Source organism: Benincasa hispida, chromosome 3, assembly GCF_027475165.1.
Source record: "Benincasa hispida cultivar pf3 chromosome 3, pf3_genome.v1.1, whole genome shotgun sequence".
NCBI classification, from domain to species: domain Eukaryota; kingdom Viridiplantae; phylum Streptophyta; class Magnoliopsida; order Cucurbitales; family Cucurbitaceae; genus Benincasa; species Benincasa hispida.
The window spans coordinates 24,180,558-24,195,980 of record NC_143480.1 but is presented as its reverse complement, the minus strand read 5'-3'; the positions used below and the strand labels follow the sequence as shown (position 1 = coordinate 24,195,980).

The window sequence follows — 15,423 nt, the reverse complement described above, 5'->3', positions numbered from 1 at the left end:
CAATGCTAATTGGCCACACACACACAACAATTTATGGCATCCTTAATTATGAGTGAAATCACCATGGTTATTCTCAAAATCACTTGAAAATAATTTTATTTTGAAAATATGAAAAATACGTTAAAAAATATAAACGTAAACATTAAATTAATTTTAAATGATTAAAAAGTATATTTCAAAGTGATTTTAAATATAATAAAAATGATTTTAATCATTTACATAAGTAAAACTTAAAACATATTTGAAAGTGAGGATTGAAATGACTATAATATTTAAAATAGAAAAATGTCTTTTAATATATATTTTTTCCAAGTGATCTTGAAAACAACCAAAGTGCTTTAAATCAATTTAAAAATACTTTCAAACATGTCCTTTTTATCACCACGATAAAAGAAATAAATAAAATAAACATGCAGAGAAAAAAAAAAAGAAGGGGAAAAGGACATAATCTCTAGGACATATATGGACACTGTTAAAAACAAATATTTGAAGGGCATATTATATGCATCCCACATCACAAACACAACCATATTATATGAGAGAGATAGAAGGCAGGGGCCAGGAAGACCATTTCCATCCCTTTGGTGTTGACAAAGCCATATGTTGTACTTACCTTTTTTTTTTCTCTCTCCATTCATTATATAAGAGGGGGAAAAAAAAAAAAACCAAGATAAAAAAGATTTAAATTACAAATTTAACCACTCAGTTTTAAAGTTGCGTCTATTTAGTCTTTGAAATTAAAAAAATATCTCATAGCTAAGTCTCTAAACTTTCAATTTAGTGTCCGATAAGTTCTCTAAATTTTAAAACGTCTAACAAATTCTTCCACTTATGAGTTTGTGTTTAATAAGTTATTAAGCATTCGGTTTCGTATTGATCTATTTTACAATGATTTTTACCATATATTTTTAAAGTTCAAGAATCTATTAAACAAAAAGTTGGATAGGACTGAAAACATATTTGTATAAAATCGAACCTTTAGGGTGAGTCAAGTCAGCAAATGCACATTTTAATGGGATGAGATTAATTAGTGATAATATTTAATATTAAATTATTTGAAAGAAAAAAAAAAGCAGTAAAGAAAGAATTAGTGAAAATGGAAATTAGGGGGAAATAAATGTGGGAAAAGAAAGGCACGTAACATATGTGAGGGAGAAGAAAATATAGGCCAAATTAAGGTGACGCAGTTGATTTGACAGTGGCTGCCTCGTTTTCTTGTGCTACCAATTCCTTCTCATAACACACAAACAAAGAGACAGACAGTGCATCTTTGTCAAAGATTTCTACTCACCTTTTTGGGTCCCATTAGATGACATGTGCCATTTGTCTATTGGTTATTGCCCATTATATCCTTTCCCTTTCAATAACACTACCTTTCTTTTACTTATAATTTATTTTAATAATTCACAACGAGTCTTTCTTTTTCCTTTTTTTGTTAGCTAACCAAAAAGTCACTCCCATTATTGTTGTCATAATTTGAAACTTTTCTTTCTCCTTTCTCTTTAACTTATTTTATTATCCTATTCCATTCATTTCATTATTTCTTATTATTTTTCCCATTATTATTTATTATTATCCCAATTTACACCCATTTCAATTGTTTCTCTTCTCATTTGGTCACCAACCGTTACGAAAATTTACCCATTTATTCACACATGGATGGGTCTTTGTTTCTATGTAAACATTATCTTTACCTTCTAGATCTTTTTTTTTCCCTTCATTTAATAATTTTGAATTTTATTTAGATATATACGTTGTCATGTTTTCGTGTTTCATAATTTTTTAGTTCTTGAAATTGTGTCTATTTCTTTTCTATCTCTCTAAGGTTGTAAAATGTAATTTCAGCTTGATTAATTTTTAAGGAAGGTTTTTAGAAAAAATTATTTATACAAAATAGCTAAATTTTAACCTTATTTGATAAATGTTGATAAAAGTTTATCAGTGTTATCAGTGATAGAAATTAAAAGTAGAAGTCTATCAGTGTTTTTTTATTATTATTTTTTGTAAGTAGTTTGATATTTTTACTATTTGTGTGAAAAAAAATTTCATTTTTTATTTTTTTAAAAAATCTTACAATCGCACTTAGAATGAAAAATTGGAATTTAATTGCAACCTCTAGAAGAAAATATATTTGTAAGTTGATATTTGACTAAACCTTTTTTAAAATTTCAACGGCTAAACATATTTTAATACAAGCATCATTGCTTGAAGTATATAAAAAGGTAACAACCTTTGGGAAAAATTAATTACATGTGTTTAGCTAGCTTTGGAAATGTTTGAGTAAAATTGGAAAATATTAAGAGAAAGGAAATGTTTGCTACACCTATATATGTATATTTCCGAATAAAATAAGTTTTGGAAATCGTTGTTTTTAGTATGTTTAGGATCGAAAAACATGAATCTGGGTGTTTGAATTATGAGAAAGAATAAACGTTAATTACCTGTTAATTTGGTTATTAAGCTTCTATAATTTTATTTAATAAGTCCACATTTTTTAAAAGTGTGTTTGATAAGGTCATTGGATTTCTAATTTGTATTTAATGATTTTCTAACATATTTGAGTTTTTTTTTTTTTTAAAAAAAATCATAGACTTGTTAGACATAAAATTGAAATATTTATTTAGACTTGTAATTTAATAGATTCCTCTTAATTGTGTAGGTATATAAGTAAAATTTGTACATCTAACAGTGATGTGATTTTTTTAATATTATGTAGACGTGAAATTTAATAGAAATTAAATTAAAAATTTAAAAATCTATTAGATATTTCTAAAATTTGGAGATCTTTTACCCTAAAAATTGAAAGTTTATGAAGACTTAATTGTTATATTTTAAAGTGTTAGAGGTTCATTATCATCACCATTGCCACTAATTGGTGTACTAAATCTAAACTGTTAGATAACTATGATGCTTATACCATTTTCTTTAATTGAAAGATTTTCCTTCAACGTTCCTTTATATTCTTTACCTTTATCAATAAAGCGACCTTGTTTTCCGTTTAAAGAAAAAAACTTAGAGGTTTGTTATCCAACACAACTTTTTAAGAAGATTAGGGACTAAACTTATAATCTAATGAGATTAAATTATTGAAACCTAAAATTTTGTCACCTGAGTTGAAGTGGTGCATCTATGACTGGTGAAAATTAGTCAGTATGAAAATTGAGTTTATTTAGGGATAATCAATCTAGTTGAAATGTTTTAATTGGTCTTCTAACCTTGTTTTTCCTGAGTCTTTCAAAAAAATCATTTTAAACAACAAATTAACAGAAAAATAGAAACGATGAAAAAGAAATATGAAAACACAATTTTTAAGAACTAAAAATTAAAAACTAAATAATAAATCGACAAAGCAGCTTTAACTTCGTAATTGATTGTTGATCTTTATAATCCCTCTTGAACTTAATGTTATATCTTTATGGGAGATGATGAAGGTGGTAAGAAGGTATCTGCCTAATAGAGATGTTTGGGTGCAATTCCTGACCCTTTGTTTCATTCTCTAAAAGAAAAAAAAAAATCTCGTAATTGATTGTCAAAATGAGCAATAACTCAATGTTATATTATAAACTTTGAACTAAGAAGTTCGATTCTTCTGCCACATATCGTAAAAAAAAAAAAAAAGGAAAGAAAAGAAAAAGAAAGCTTCATAATTAATATCAAATTACAGAAACAGATCCCACAGGCCAAACATTGTATAAAAAATATATAGCATTGTTTATGATTTGTTTTCATCATGTGTGTGATGAGAAAGAAAAAAGTTGAGCCCTAAATAACTAGGGATGTGCATATAGTTTTCATTTATCAGTTAGAACTTAAAAAGTGAGAAAATATTTGGTGAAAAAAAAGAGAGACCAAAATGATGGCAGAGACCTATTGCCCTAACACTATTTTAGGTTTAGAATATATCCTGTCAGTCTCCCACTCAGAAAATGTTTTTGCTTCACTCTACAGTCTAATATTTCTTTTCTTTTAACTCTATAATTTCTCTCTTTCTGACCCTCTCTCCCAAAACCTTATGCACATTGATTTAACTGCACAAAAATTGTTGATTTAATTTAAAGTCTCAAAGTACATATGGAAAATTTAAGTTTAATTTACGAGGTAGTGAGGCATGGGGTAAGTTATGGTAATTGGTATATAGATGATAAGTTAGAAGGATTAAATGAAGAGATGAGAAGAGGAAATTAAAGCAGATAAGTATAAATATTAGCAGCAAGGCAACACCAAATCTCTCTTATGTACCGAAAAAGCCCTGCTCTTGCCCCCAATGCTATCCACCATCATCTCAACTTTTTTCCTTTACAAACCTTTTCTAAATTTTTTTTTTTTTAAAATATAAGAAATAAGAAGGGAACAACTTTGCCTGACCAATTCAAAACAACTTTTTTCAAAAAAAAAAAAAATAGTTAAGAGGGTATTCCCCTTTCTATAGGACACACAAACAAACACCCACATATGATACCATAAAAATATTCTTCATACTTTTGTTACTTTGGAACCATTCTTTCCTCTTCCTGACCAAAGCCCCATGTGAGAAGAGAACCCTTCAAATGACTATTCTATACACACTTTCCCCTTCTTTCTAATTCTATTTCTATTGGGTTTTCTTTTTTAAAAATAATTTTTATGGTGAATAGTAGTAAAAAAAATTATAATATAATAAATATGAGAGAGAGAGGGAGAGGTGGCTGGAGGGGGATGAATGTTTATATTAGATTAGAATGAGGGGGAAAAGGTCAAGGACAAAAAAGAAAGCTTTTTTTAAGTCTACCTATTGTGGCAAAATTTCAATTTCTTTATGTATTAAATTATAAAGTTGGGATCTTTTTCCAAAACCCCCTTTTGAAATCCTATGTGTGTGTGACCCCTTCCTTCCATGCATTCTCTTCTCCTCCAGCTACTACTCTCTCTCTTTTTCTCTTATATTTATATATATATAAAAACCTAACCATTATCATGTTGGTACCAATCACCAACAAATTAAATAGCTGAAAAACCTCAAAAGAAAAAGAAAAGATCAAGATGGGAAGAGCTCCTTGTTGTGACAAAGCTAATGTCAAAAAAGGTCCTTGGTCTCCCGAGGAAGATGCCAAACTCAAAGCTTATATTGAGCAATATGGCACCGGCGGTAACTGGATTGCCTTGCCTCAAAAAATAGGTGCCACTAATTAAATCATTTTCAATTTTTCTCCTGTTTTCTTTCAAATTACTCGTCATTAACAAGAATATTATTGTTAGGTCTTAAGCGATGTGGGAAAAGTTGCCGGCTGAGATGGCTGAATTATCTCCGCCCCAACATCAAACATGGAGGCTTCTCCGAGGAAGAAGATAACATCATTTGTAGCCTCTATATAAGCATAGGAAGCAGGTAATTCATTTCAATTTGTTGGGAAAAGAAAAATTAAATCCCTTTTTTGTTTCTTCAACATTTAATCTAGAATTTTTTTGATTTTGTAGATGGTCAATAATTGCAGCTCAGTTACCGGGAAGAACTGATAACGACATAAAAAACTATTGGAACACAAGATTAAAGAAAAAGCTTCTGGGAAAGCAGCAACAAGCTCTAGCAGCTCGTCGAATTATTCAACCCCTCAAAAAGGATGATTTTGATAAAAACTTCAACAATAATATCATTCTTCATCCTGCAGCTTCAGTCTCGTCCATGAATCTCAATAATTATGAAGCCCCATATGTTCCGACTCCCAACACAAGCAGCCAAGATCATCAAGTTAGAGACTTGATCTTGAAAATGGGTGGAAAGTTTTTTTGTTCTGATCATCATCATCATCATCCTCAATCATTTCAATTCAACAACCCATTAATGGATAATCAAAATCCATTAATGTTTCAAAGTTCAAATTTTGATGAGTTCAACATGCAATTTGGAGTGAGCAATGATGCAATATTCCATGGAGCTGATCAAAATACAAATAGTAGTGGTGAATTTGGAGATCCAATAATGTTGGAGAATTTTGAAAATGGGTTAGTGGAGGATTTTAATTATGGGATTATGGCAAGTAGTAGTAATTCTGGAGAAAGCAGTAGTTTGGGTGAAATCAGCTCTTTGGGTTTTAATTATTCAGATTTTGAAGCTTCCCAACATCATAATCATCATGTTATTGCTCCTGCTTTTGCTCATCACTCTACACATTATTCCCTCCAATGACAAAAACAACCTAAGCCTCTTCACTACAAAAAGGGTTTGTAAATTTGTATTGGGTTTTCTTTTCCCCTTAATCCAATCTCATTCAATGCTCCATCTTTAACTTCATATATCTCTCTCTATTATTTATTTATTTTCCCCCTAATTTGAGTTTGTTCCTCTAGAACTTCTAATTCTTCTTATTTTCTATCTTAATCTTTATCCCACTTCATATATATCCATATAATTTTTATTTTCTTTCCCTTCAATCTTCTATTTAGTTATGTTTCTGGAAACTGAAAGGTCTCCAAGGGTAAGAATACTAATTCTTCACTTACTGTCACAGGGTAGCCGACACTTTTACACTGTTACATGTGAATTTAAGATACTTTTAATTTGTAGTTTCTAATGATATCATACATATAATGGTATAAAACTGTTTGGATTATTTATAGTGGCTCCTCAAATCATTTGCTTCATTTTATAGTAAGGAGTGAAATTGTGAACTCTATTGGCCCATTGAATTAGGGTAAATGGAGTTGTGAACTCCACTCCTTTGATCCAAGAAATTTATTGGTCACACGACTAAAAAAACATCAATTATACTTTATTAACTCCATACATACCGGAATTATAGGAGTTCACAACTCTACTTCTTGCTCTAGACGCTCCCAAAGAGTTGAAAATTTTGGAAAGTTGCGAACTTCTAAAATCTATAATATAGAGTTAATATGATATAAAATTATTATTTTTAATTGTGATACAAAAAGTGGAAGTTCGCGATTCTATACTCCTAATTTCTTGGGCCAAATACCTCAACAACAAGTATATGCATATTACCAAAACTAAGTAGTACTTGAAAGAAAACTCCATTGGAAAGAGAGAACATGGTTTTTAGGGAGTACAAAAGCAAAGAACTTGATGGAAAACCATGTTAAATATAGTGTGATTAATGATTTGATAAATTAGGGTTGGGATTATCCATGAAAGGGATGGAAGTGGAAGGTGGAAGAAGAAGGTTCGTTATATATAGACACAGAGTGTGTTGGCTGTGAGTTAGTTGTTATGTAGCAAAGAAAAGCATCCATAAAAATGGCTTCTTTCTCACACCAATTTTCTCCATGTCTGTGTACAGAGTTTTGTTTCCCACATAAACAGCCATCCCATGTAATTCCAACCAAAAAACGAAGCATAAATTTGAATAATATAAGAATATGGGGGATTGGGTATTGTAGTAAAAGTGTCAGAATCTCATATCTGTGTGTTTATAGAGAGAAAATCAAGAAGGAATTGAAGGAGTCACCCATTGGACATTATATATAATCATTATATAATTTGGTTTTGGAATAATATACATCAGCTGTACCATTCAACAGCATTATTACTGTTCCTTTCTTCACAACTTGGACCATCCCTTGTCTCCCATTATTAGTATTACACACAATACAACCTTTACCACTTGCTTATTATCTTTAAATCCCTATGGTCCCACTATTCTTTCACAATTTAAACATATCTCTTAATCAATCACTTTCCAAATCCTTTCATTATTCATTATATCCAAAGAAGTTTCTTTGTTTTTTCTTAAAAATTTAAGATAATTTAATATATACTTAAATCCTTATCTCATTCATACATATGGATTGAATGTTAAGTTAATTAAGTGAAAGGTTTTGAATGATGAGGAGATCTCAATATCTTAATAAGATACACGAGTCACTTCTCTCATTGTCGCCAACTGGTCTTGAGATGAAAACTCATGCTTATATAATATGATATTCGAGTTTATAAAGCTCAAAAAGATATTTGGTTGAAAGAAAATTGATATCTGGTCTAATCATTTTGTGTTTCATAGATTTATGAAGTGTAACAAAGATACTGAATAAGTTAAAGATTTATTTGATTCAAAATGGAAGATAATTTCAAAAGTGTACTAGTTATAAAATTAAAAATTTAAAGACCTATTATATACTTAGTACACAAAAATATGAAAGTTACTAACGAAAATTTAAACTATGATTTAAGTTGTATAGAATAAAAATGTCAATTAATCTCCACCTATCTCATGCTTCCCCTTGTATTTACACAGTAAAAATAAAATAAAAACAATTCAATTCAATTTTTTTACTACATAACTTTTTATTGGGTGTTGTTCTCGGTTGCACAGAGACTACACACAATTTTTTTTTCAAATAAAAAACATATTGGAGATTTGATCATGTATGGCATTAGTCATAGGAGGTTACAATATTTAATGCTCATCACTAGTGAGAAATGAAATGGTCCTTTTTGGATGTACTTAAAAAATTTATAGTATAACCTTTTTTTAAAAAAAAAATAATTTGACATGAAAGGAATCAATAAGTGCAATAAAATATCTCAACTAAGTTAACATAGTCTAGCACTTTCATCACACTTCAAAGTCTAAACGAGAATGCAATACGATAAAAATGAACAAAGTCCAAAGCAGTCAAGAAGTTAGAAGGAAACTCTAATATAACTAAAATTTAAAGACCATGTTTACAAATATTTGAGTTGAAGTTCTTTATTTTTGTTTCAACAATAAGGTGAAAGTTTGGATCAATTGAACTACATTATAAGTTGAATATCTTATATAACTTAAATATAACATATCATTATTGCACCTAAGATGTCGTATCAACAATTTTTTCAATGACATGTAAAATATGTTCAACGATTTGTACCAATCAACAAATATATCTTCAACCCAGAACTTTACTTTTATGAATTATACTTAATTATATGTATAATATTTCTATTTTGAAGAGAAAACTTCAAAAAAAAAAAAAAAAAAAAAAGAAAAAATTTAACTTTTAGTACAATTTTCTATAACTTAAGAGGAGGCAAGGTCATCCCTTCTTTTGTGCTTTGCCCTTATTCATCACAAATAACTTACTTTTCGAATCTTATAGGTGCTAATTCGTCTCTACTTTGGATGTAACCTAATCTTGAAAATGAAATTATGTTGAATAAAACAAAAAACATAATCATAATGCATCATACAATTATAGATGAGACGATAATAATGAACTCAAATGATTAAAAAAATAGGAATCTAAGCTATGGGAAATGACAAATTTGAAAGTGAAGCACAAAAATCACTCAAGTTTCAACTTTCTTTATATACTTGTAAATTGTAATATATATCATATATATTTCTAAAGTCAAAAGCAGATTTTTTTAGAGTTTTAAGTGCAAAGGTTAACGTGCAAGTTGGACCATGTCTGTCAATGTGTTCCAATCCAAATTCAGCTTTCCTTCCGTCAATTTCACCATTTTTCACATCATTCTTTGACATTTTGAGCTGACTTCTTTGAAAATAAACCTAAATTATTACCGTTTATTATTTATTTATTCATTGTTAATTCATATTAGTAGATTTATAATCATTCTAATGCCTAGGCTGGCACTCATTTTGTTTTTGTTAAGATCAATTTAATGACTTGAAGAGTCTTCTCAATTTTGTTTGTGTCAGTCATCGTTATTGCTGTGACATACTTCCGCATAATACTTTGAATTGTTGATATCAATTTTATGAGAATAAATAATATTATTTGGAACAAAAATTTCTATGGTTTCAATATTAATATGAGACATGAATTGGTATCTTCATTATATTATAAAGAATTCATAAAACATAAAGAATAAGTAACAAAATATCACTAATGTAAAAATATTATAAATAATAAACATATTAAACTTGTTTAAAGATCATACAAGGTTTATTTACTAATTTAAATTTATTTTTTTATATTTTTCTAAAAATATTCATCGACATCAACATTTTATCGATATTTTTGTAAAATTAAAATTTCAATATATTTTTCTTATATCGACATTTTAAACTCTGTGGGTGTGTGTATGTATATTGAGGTCTTAATTATATATATAGTGTCAAAATGTATATTTTAACATTCATGATTAATAATAAAAATTATTGAGATTAATTAATAAAATTTCTAAAGGTAAAGAGATTAGCATTTTTTTTATTGTATACTTTCTTGTTTTTGTTAGTCATTATTCAAATTTAAAACAGGTTTGTTGACGATCGACTTGATTTATGCAAATAATTTTCTAGCTCTTATTATATAAGATAGGTGCCTTTGATTAAAATTATTCACCAATATTGAAAGAAAAATAAAATCAAAGGTTCGTATTCTAAATAATAATAATAGGGTGCTTATGCTGCATAATGATAAATTGTTTTGTGTAATAATATATTTGTAGTTGACAAAACAAACGTCTAATCGATCAATGTAATCACGTGGTTGTTGAAAAGTAATGAATTCAATATAATCTCAATTATGATGCTCTAATAAGACCAAGTTTTATTTAATTAAGATTTCAACCCAAGAAAAGTTGACACATCATTTGTAAATATACTAAAGGAAGCCAAGATTGACTCAGTCAATTAGTTACCATGGAAAATTCTTCCATTTTGAGGTTATTATTGTAATTTTACTTATGTTAATTTAATCTCTAATATTAACTAACTAGTCAATTCATCAACGTGCGAATAATATAATGCAACATAAAAGTTAGTTTAATCTTTAACTCTATTCTCAAAATGAGTTTAACTTAATTGATATAAAAAATTATATTATCAATTTTGAGGTTAGGGATTCGATCTTCTCTCTTCATATTGTCAAAAAAATAAAAAAAATAAAAAATAAAAAATCTTACCTCTATTTATTAGATTGAATATATTATTTGTGAATATTATATTAACAAATGTCGAAGAAAAGATCTAAATCTACAATTTTAGATTGTAAGATCTCCGCATTTTTTTTTTAGACTTTATGAGCTTTGATATTATAATGGATAATATGAGACAAGTAATTTATGTATTTTAAAGGTTTTTTTTTTTCTTTACAAAGCACTAAGAATAGTCATTTATCCATAAATTAAATAAGGGTCTAATATTGACGGTCAAAAGTACAAATATTTTTGTGGCGTATAATGTCTCAACTTAGAAAATCAAGTTTGGAAAATATTGTAATAATGAAGCCAACTTATTTGATGGCTGATGCCTTCTTTAATATAATATTAGCCAAAGATAGGAATAATATTTAGTTTAGACGACAAAAATACTGAAAAAACAAATCCACATAATCTTCCAAACATTCTCCACAAACAACAAGGAAACAAATAACATTTCATTATTAAACAAAATTAGCTTATTTTAATTATTGCAAAACAATAAATTGTTTTTTTCTTAGAAAAAAAAGGATGGAAATCTAATCCGAAGCAAAAATTGGTTATGCGGCGGCTAAGATGTTATTTTAAATGCACATATATACGACGAGACATTTTAAATTCATACACTTTTTCTTCTTTATATTGAAATAATATGTGCATCCTAGGGGCTAATTTTAGACAAAACTTAGGCTAAGGTTAATTTAATCATTTAATATATATTTTGTACATTCTCTCTAGTGACATAGTGTGAAACCTTAAATATATAATAGTAATTTAGTTTCCACAATTTGAATAGGGAAGGAAATACCAGTATTATTGAAAAAGCGGGTTTGAATATAGATGGTCTCACCCGAATACCACATTAAATTGTCATTATATATAAGCTTATAGTTTTAACTCTACATAGAGAAAATGGATTGTGATCGAATAGAGTAAAATTGCAACTAAAATAGATTGAGAATAATAATAATGAAGAAGAAGAAATGAGAAAATAACACACAGTAATTTTACGTGGAAAACTCCTAAACAAATTAGGGTAAAAACCACGGGCAAGGATAGAAGAATTCCACTATATGAAAATAAGAGTTACAAACTTTCTTATAGAGGAACACCAAACTCTCTTACAAGAAGAATCTCTCTCTATTTTATCTCTCATTTGTTGGAGATTTTGAGATAGTTTGGCAACCATGGATCCTCACCTATTTATAGCCCAAAGAAACTTGGGCCATCAGGCAAATTCAATGACTCCAACTTGTTTTTGATAGATGTGAATGATCTAATGGCTCCAATTGTCCTAGAAAGATGTGAAAGATCTAATGGCCATGAATTGATCTTGGATAACGTGTAAGATCCAATGACCCAAAATTATCTCCAAGAAACTTCTTAATAATAAATAAGCTTCTTGAAAAATCTTGATAATTAGCCAATAAGCTTTTATCAAGATCACCTACAAAATCTGAGTTAACATATCCTCTAACAATAAAGTTAGATCCTCCATAACACAAAGCAACATCTATGGATCCTTTAATGCATCTAAAGATCCTTTTAACAGTATTCTAATGCTCTCAACCAGGATTCGCCATATACCGACTAACAACTCCCATTGCATGTGCAGTGTTTGGTCTGGTACAAATTGTGGCGAACATTAAACTTCCCACTGCTGATGCTTATGGTACTCGAGATATCTCCATCCTCTTTACTTCATTGCTAGGGTTCATACTAGAGGATATCTTAAAATTAACAGGAAGAGTGGTAGAAATTGGCTTACAATCTTGCATGTTGAAGCATTGCAAGACATTTTTCAAATAATTTTTTGTGATAGCCAAATCTTCCTATTATTTCTATCTTAGTGAATTTACATCTCCAAAATCTTGTTTGCTTGTCTCAAGTCGTTCATTTCAAATTTCCTAGCCAATTGAGCCTTTAATTCTTCAATACAATCTTTGTTGGGGCTTGTTACCAACATGTCATCAACATACAATAGCAGGACAATGAAGTCTTTTTCTCCAAACCTCTTGAAATATGCACAAGGGTTTGCATTAAGTCTGTTGTATCCAAGGCTCACAATGAAGGAATCAAATCTCATGTACCAACACCTCGGCGCCTGTTTGAGACCATACAGAGATTTATGTAACTTGCAAACCAAGTTCTCTTTTCCTTTTACTTCAAAATCTTCTGGTTGGAGCATATAGGTTTCTTCTTCGAGATCTTCATGAAGAAACATAGTTTTAACATCTGACTGCTCCAAGTGTAAGTTAAATGTAGCACACATTGCCACGACTATTCTAATAGTAGTAAATCGAACTACTGGAGAAAAGATCTCATTGAAGTCGATACCTTCTTTCTGAGTGTATCTCTTTACCACTAATCTTGCACAATAATGCTCTACTTGGTCATCATTGTTCCGCGTGATCTTATACACCCACTTGTAACCAATGGGCTTTCTCTCTTGTGGTAGCGTTACAAGTTCCCAAGTCCTCTTCTTATGAAGAGCTTCTATTTCTTCCTGTATTGATGTCATCCACTGAGCAGCATCAGAACTTGTCATTACCTCTTTGAGAGTTAATGGATCTTTATCCTCGGATAGAAGACAATATGCAACATTGTGCTCCATAATATATTCAAATTGCTAACCTGGTGGCTTTATTATTCGATTAGATCAACGTGGTACTTGTGACTCAGCTGGTTCTTGGATCTCATGCACTGGTTCAACTTTAGAAGAGTCCTCTATAAATTCTTGCTCCACATGTACTTTCGTAGTATGAGCTTTCGTTTATAGTGCTATCATCTGCTACTTGTTTCTTATCTTCCATAAAGATCACATCCCTGCTGAAGATAATATTATGGGCAATGGGATCCCACAGACGATACCCCTTCACACCATTAGCATACCCCAAGAATAAACATTTCCTGGATTTTGGATCCAACTTTGTAGTTTCTTGGGCATTGTACATCGCGTACACAAAATTTCCAAATATATGGAGGTTCGAATAATCAACGGGCTTATTAGTCCATATCTACATTGGTGTCTTCAACTCAATTACAATTGATGGAGCATGATTCACTACATAACAAGTGGTATTGACTGCTTTCATCTAGAAAGTTTTCTCTAAGCCTGAAGCTCCCAACATTGCTCTTGTTCTCTTTAACAATGTTCTGTTCATCCGCTCTGCTACCCCATTTTGTTGGGGAGTATAAGTAGTAGTGAATTGTCTTTCGATGTCTTCTTGATTGCAAAATTTTGCAAACTCGTTGTTTGTATATTCTTCTTCATTTTCCATCCGTAAACACTTAATCTTCTTACCAGATTGAAGTTCCACTTGCGCTTTGAATACTTTAAAGATTGAACACACATCTACCTTTGTTTTTGATGGGATACACCTAACATCTTCTGAAGTAATCATCTATAAAGGACACAAAGTACCTTACTCCTCCTAGAGATGTAACTGGTGCTTGCCATACATTAGAGTGAGCCAATTCTAGGATCATTTTACTTCTAGAATATGATGTGTTGAACTTTAATCTGTGTTACTTACTTGTTTTGATGTGTTGAACTTTAATCTTTGTTACTTACTTGTAACACAATCCTCACAGAAGGATAGAGATACCTTAGTGAACCTTGCGAGTAGATTTTGCTTTGCAAGAACTTTTAATCCTTGTTCAGACATGTGCCCAAGTTTCTGATGCCACATCATCGAAAGATTTTCACTTGGACTACTTGAAGCAATTGATACTTCTCCTTCTTGCAAAGTTTCTCCCTCTAACATGTACAAGTTTGCATCCACCTTTCTTCCCTTCATAAGTACTAGCGCACCTTGAATCACCTTCATGATTCCCTTCTCAACTACAACCTTGTAATCAAGATCATTAAGTTTACCTAATGAGAGCAAGTCCTTTTTCAGGTCTTCTACATGTCGCACTTGTTGAATCGTACGAATTGTATAATCATGGAACTTCAATTTGATAGTTTCAATATCGACAATCTTTAAGGCATGATCATTACAGCTGAAGACAGGTCCTCCGGAGGCAAGTTCATAAGGATGGAACCATTCTTGGCGAGAGGTAATGTGATAAGTGGCTCTTGAATCGAAGAGCCATACATCAACCATTTTTTTTTCTGGCTTCTGTAGTTGTCACTGCTTCACAAGACAATGCACCACTTTCATTTAAGGTGCTTGCTACATTTCCCTGAGGATTGAAATCTTTCTTGTTTATATTCAAATATTCCTTCTTCAGATGTTTTTTCTTTCTACAATTGTAGCACTTCATATTCTTCTTGCTTCGTGATTTTGACCTTCCTTGATTTTTGCTCCCACTTGAGTCATGTTCCATTAATTTGCCTCTTGTCACGGCCAAGGTTTCTGCTTGCTGTGAACTTACCAACTAATCTTTGTTCTTGCACTGATTTTCCTCTTCCATGATAGCAGTTGCAATATTATCAAAGCTTAGATAGTCAGTGAGAACATTATTTATCAGATTGATGACAAGTTGATCATACGAATCACGAAGACTTTGAAGTAGAAGTTCAACACATTCATTTGGCTCTATTTTATAACCTAACAATG

The 15,423-nt window shown here is 30.2% G+C and overlaps 1 protein-coding gene across 1 annotated transcript; it reads left to right on the top strand.

Moving 5' to 3' along the window:
* The first annotated feature begins 4,795 nt into the window (after positions 1–4,795).
* On the top strand, positions 4,796–6,326 carry LOC120073150 (transcription repressor MYB6). The gene is made up of 3 exons (XM_039025804.2): positions 4,796–5,155; positions 5,236–5,365; positions 5,455–6,326. Exons 1-3 carry the CDS (start codon positions 5,020–5,022, stop codon positions 6,161–6,163), a joined length of 975 nt encoding a protein of 324 aa, XP_038881732.1. The 5' UTR covers positions 4,796–5,019; the 3' UTR covers positions 6,164–6,326.
* Positions 6,327–15,423: the final 9,097 nt, after the last annotated feature.

Coding starts and splice junctions, on each gene's coding strand:
- LOC120073150 (XM_039025804.2), top strand. CDS start 5,020: ATGGGAAGAGCTCCTTGTTGTGACAAAGCTAATGTCAAAAAAGGTCCT. Junction 5,156..5,235: donor TGCCTTGCCTCAAAAAATAG/GTGCCACTAATT, acceptor TATTATTGTTAG/GTCTTAAGCGATGTGGGAAA. Junction 5,366..5,454: donor TATATAAGCATAGGAAGCAG/GTAATTCATTTC, acceptor TTGATTTTGTAG/ATGGTCAATAATTGCAGCTC.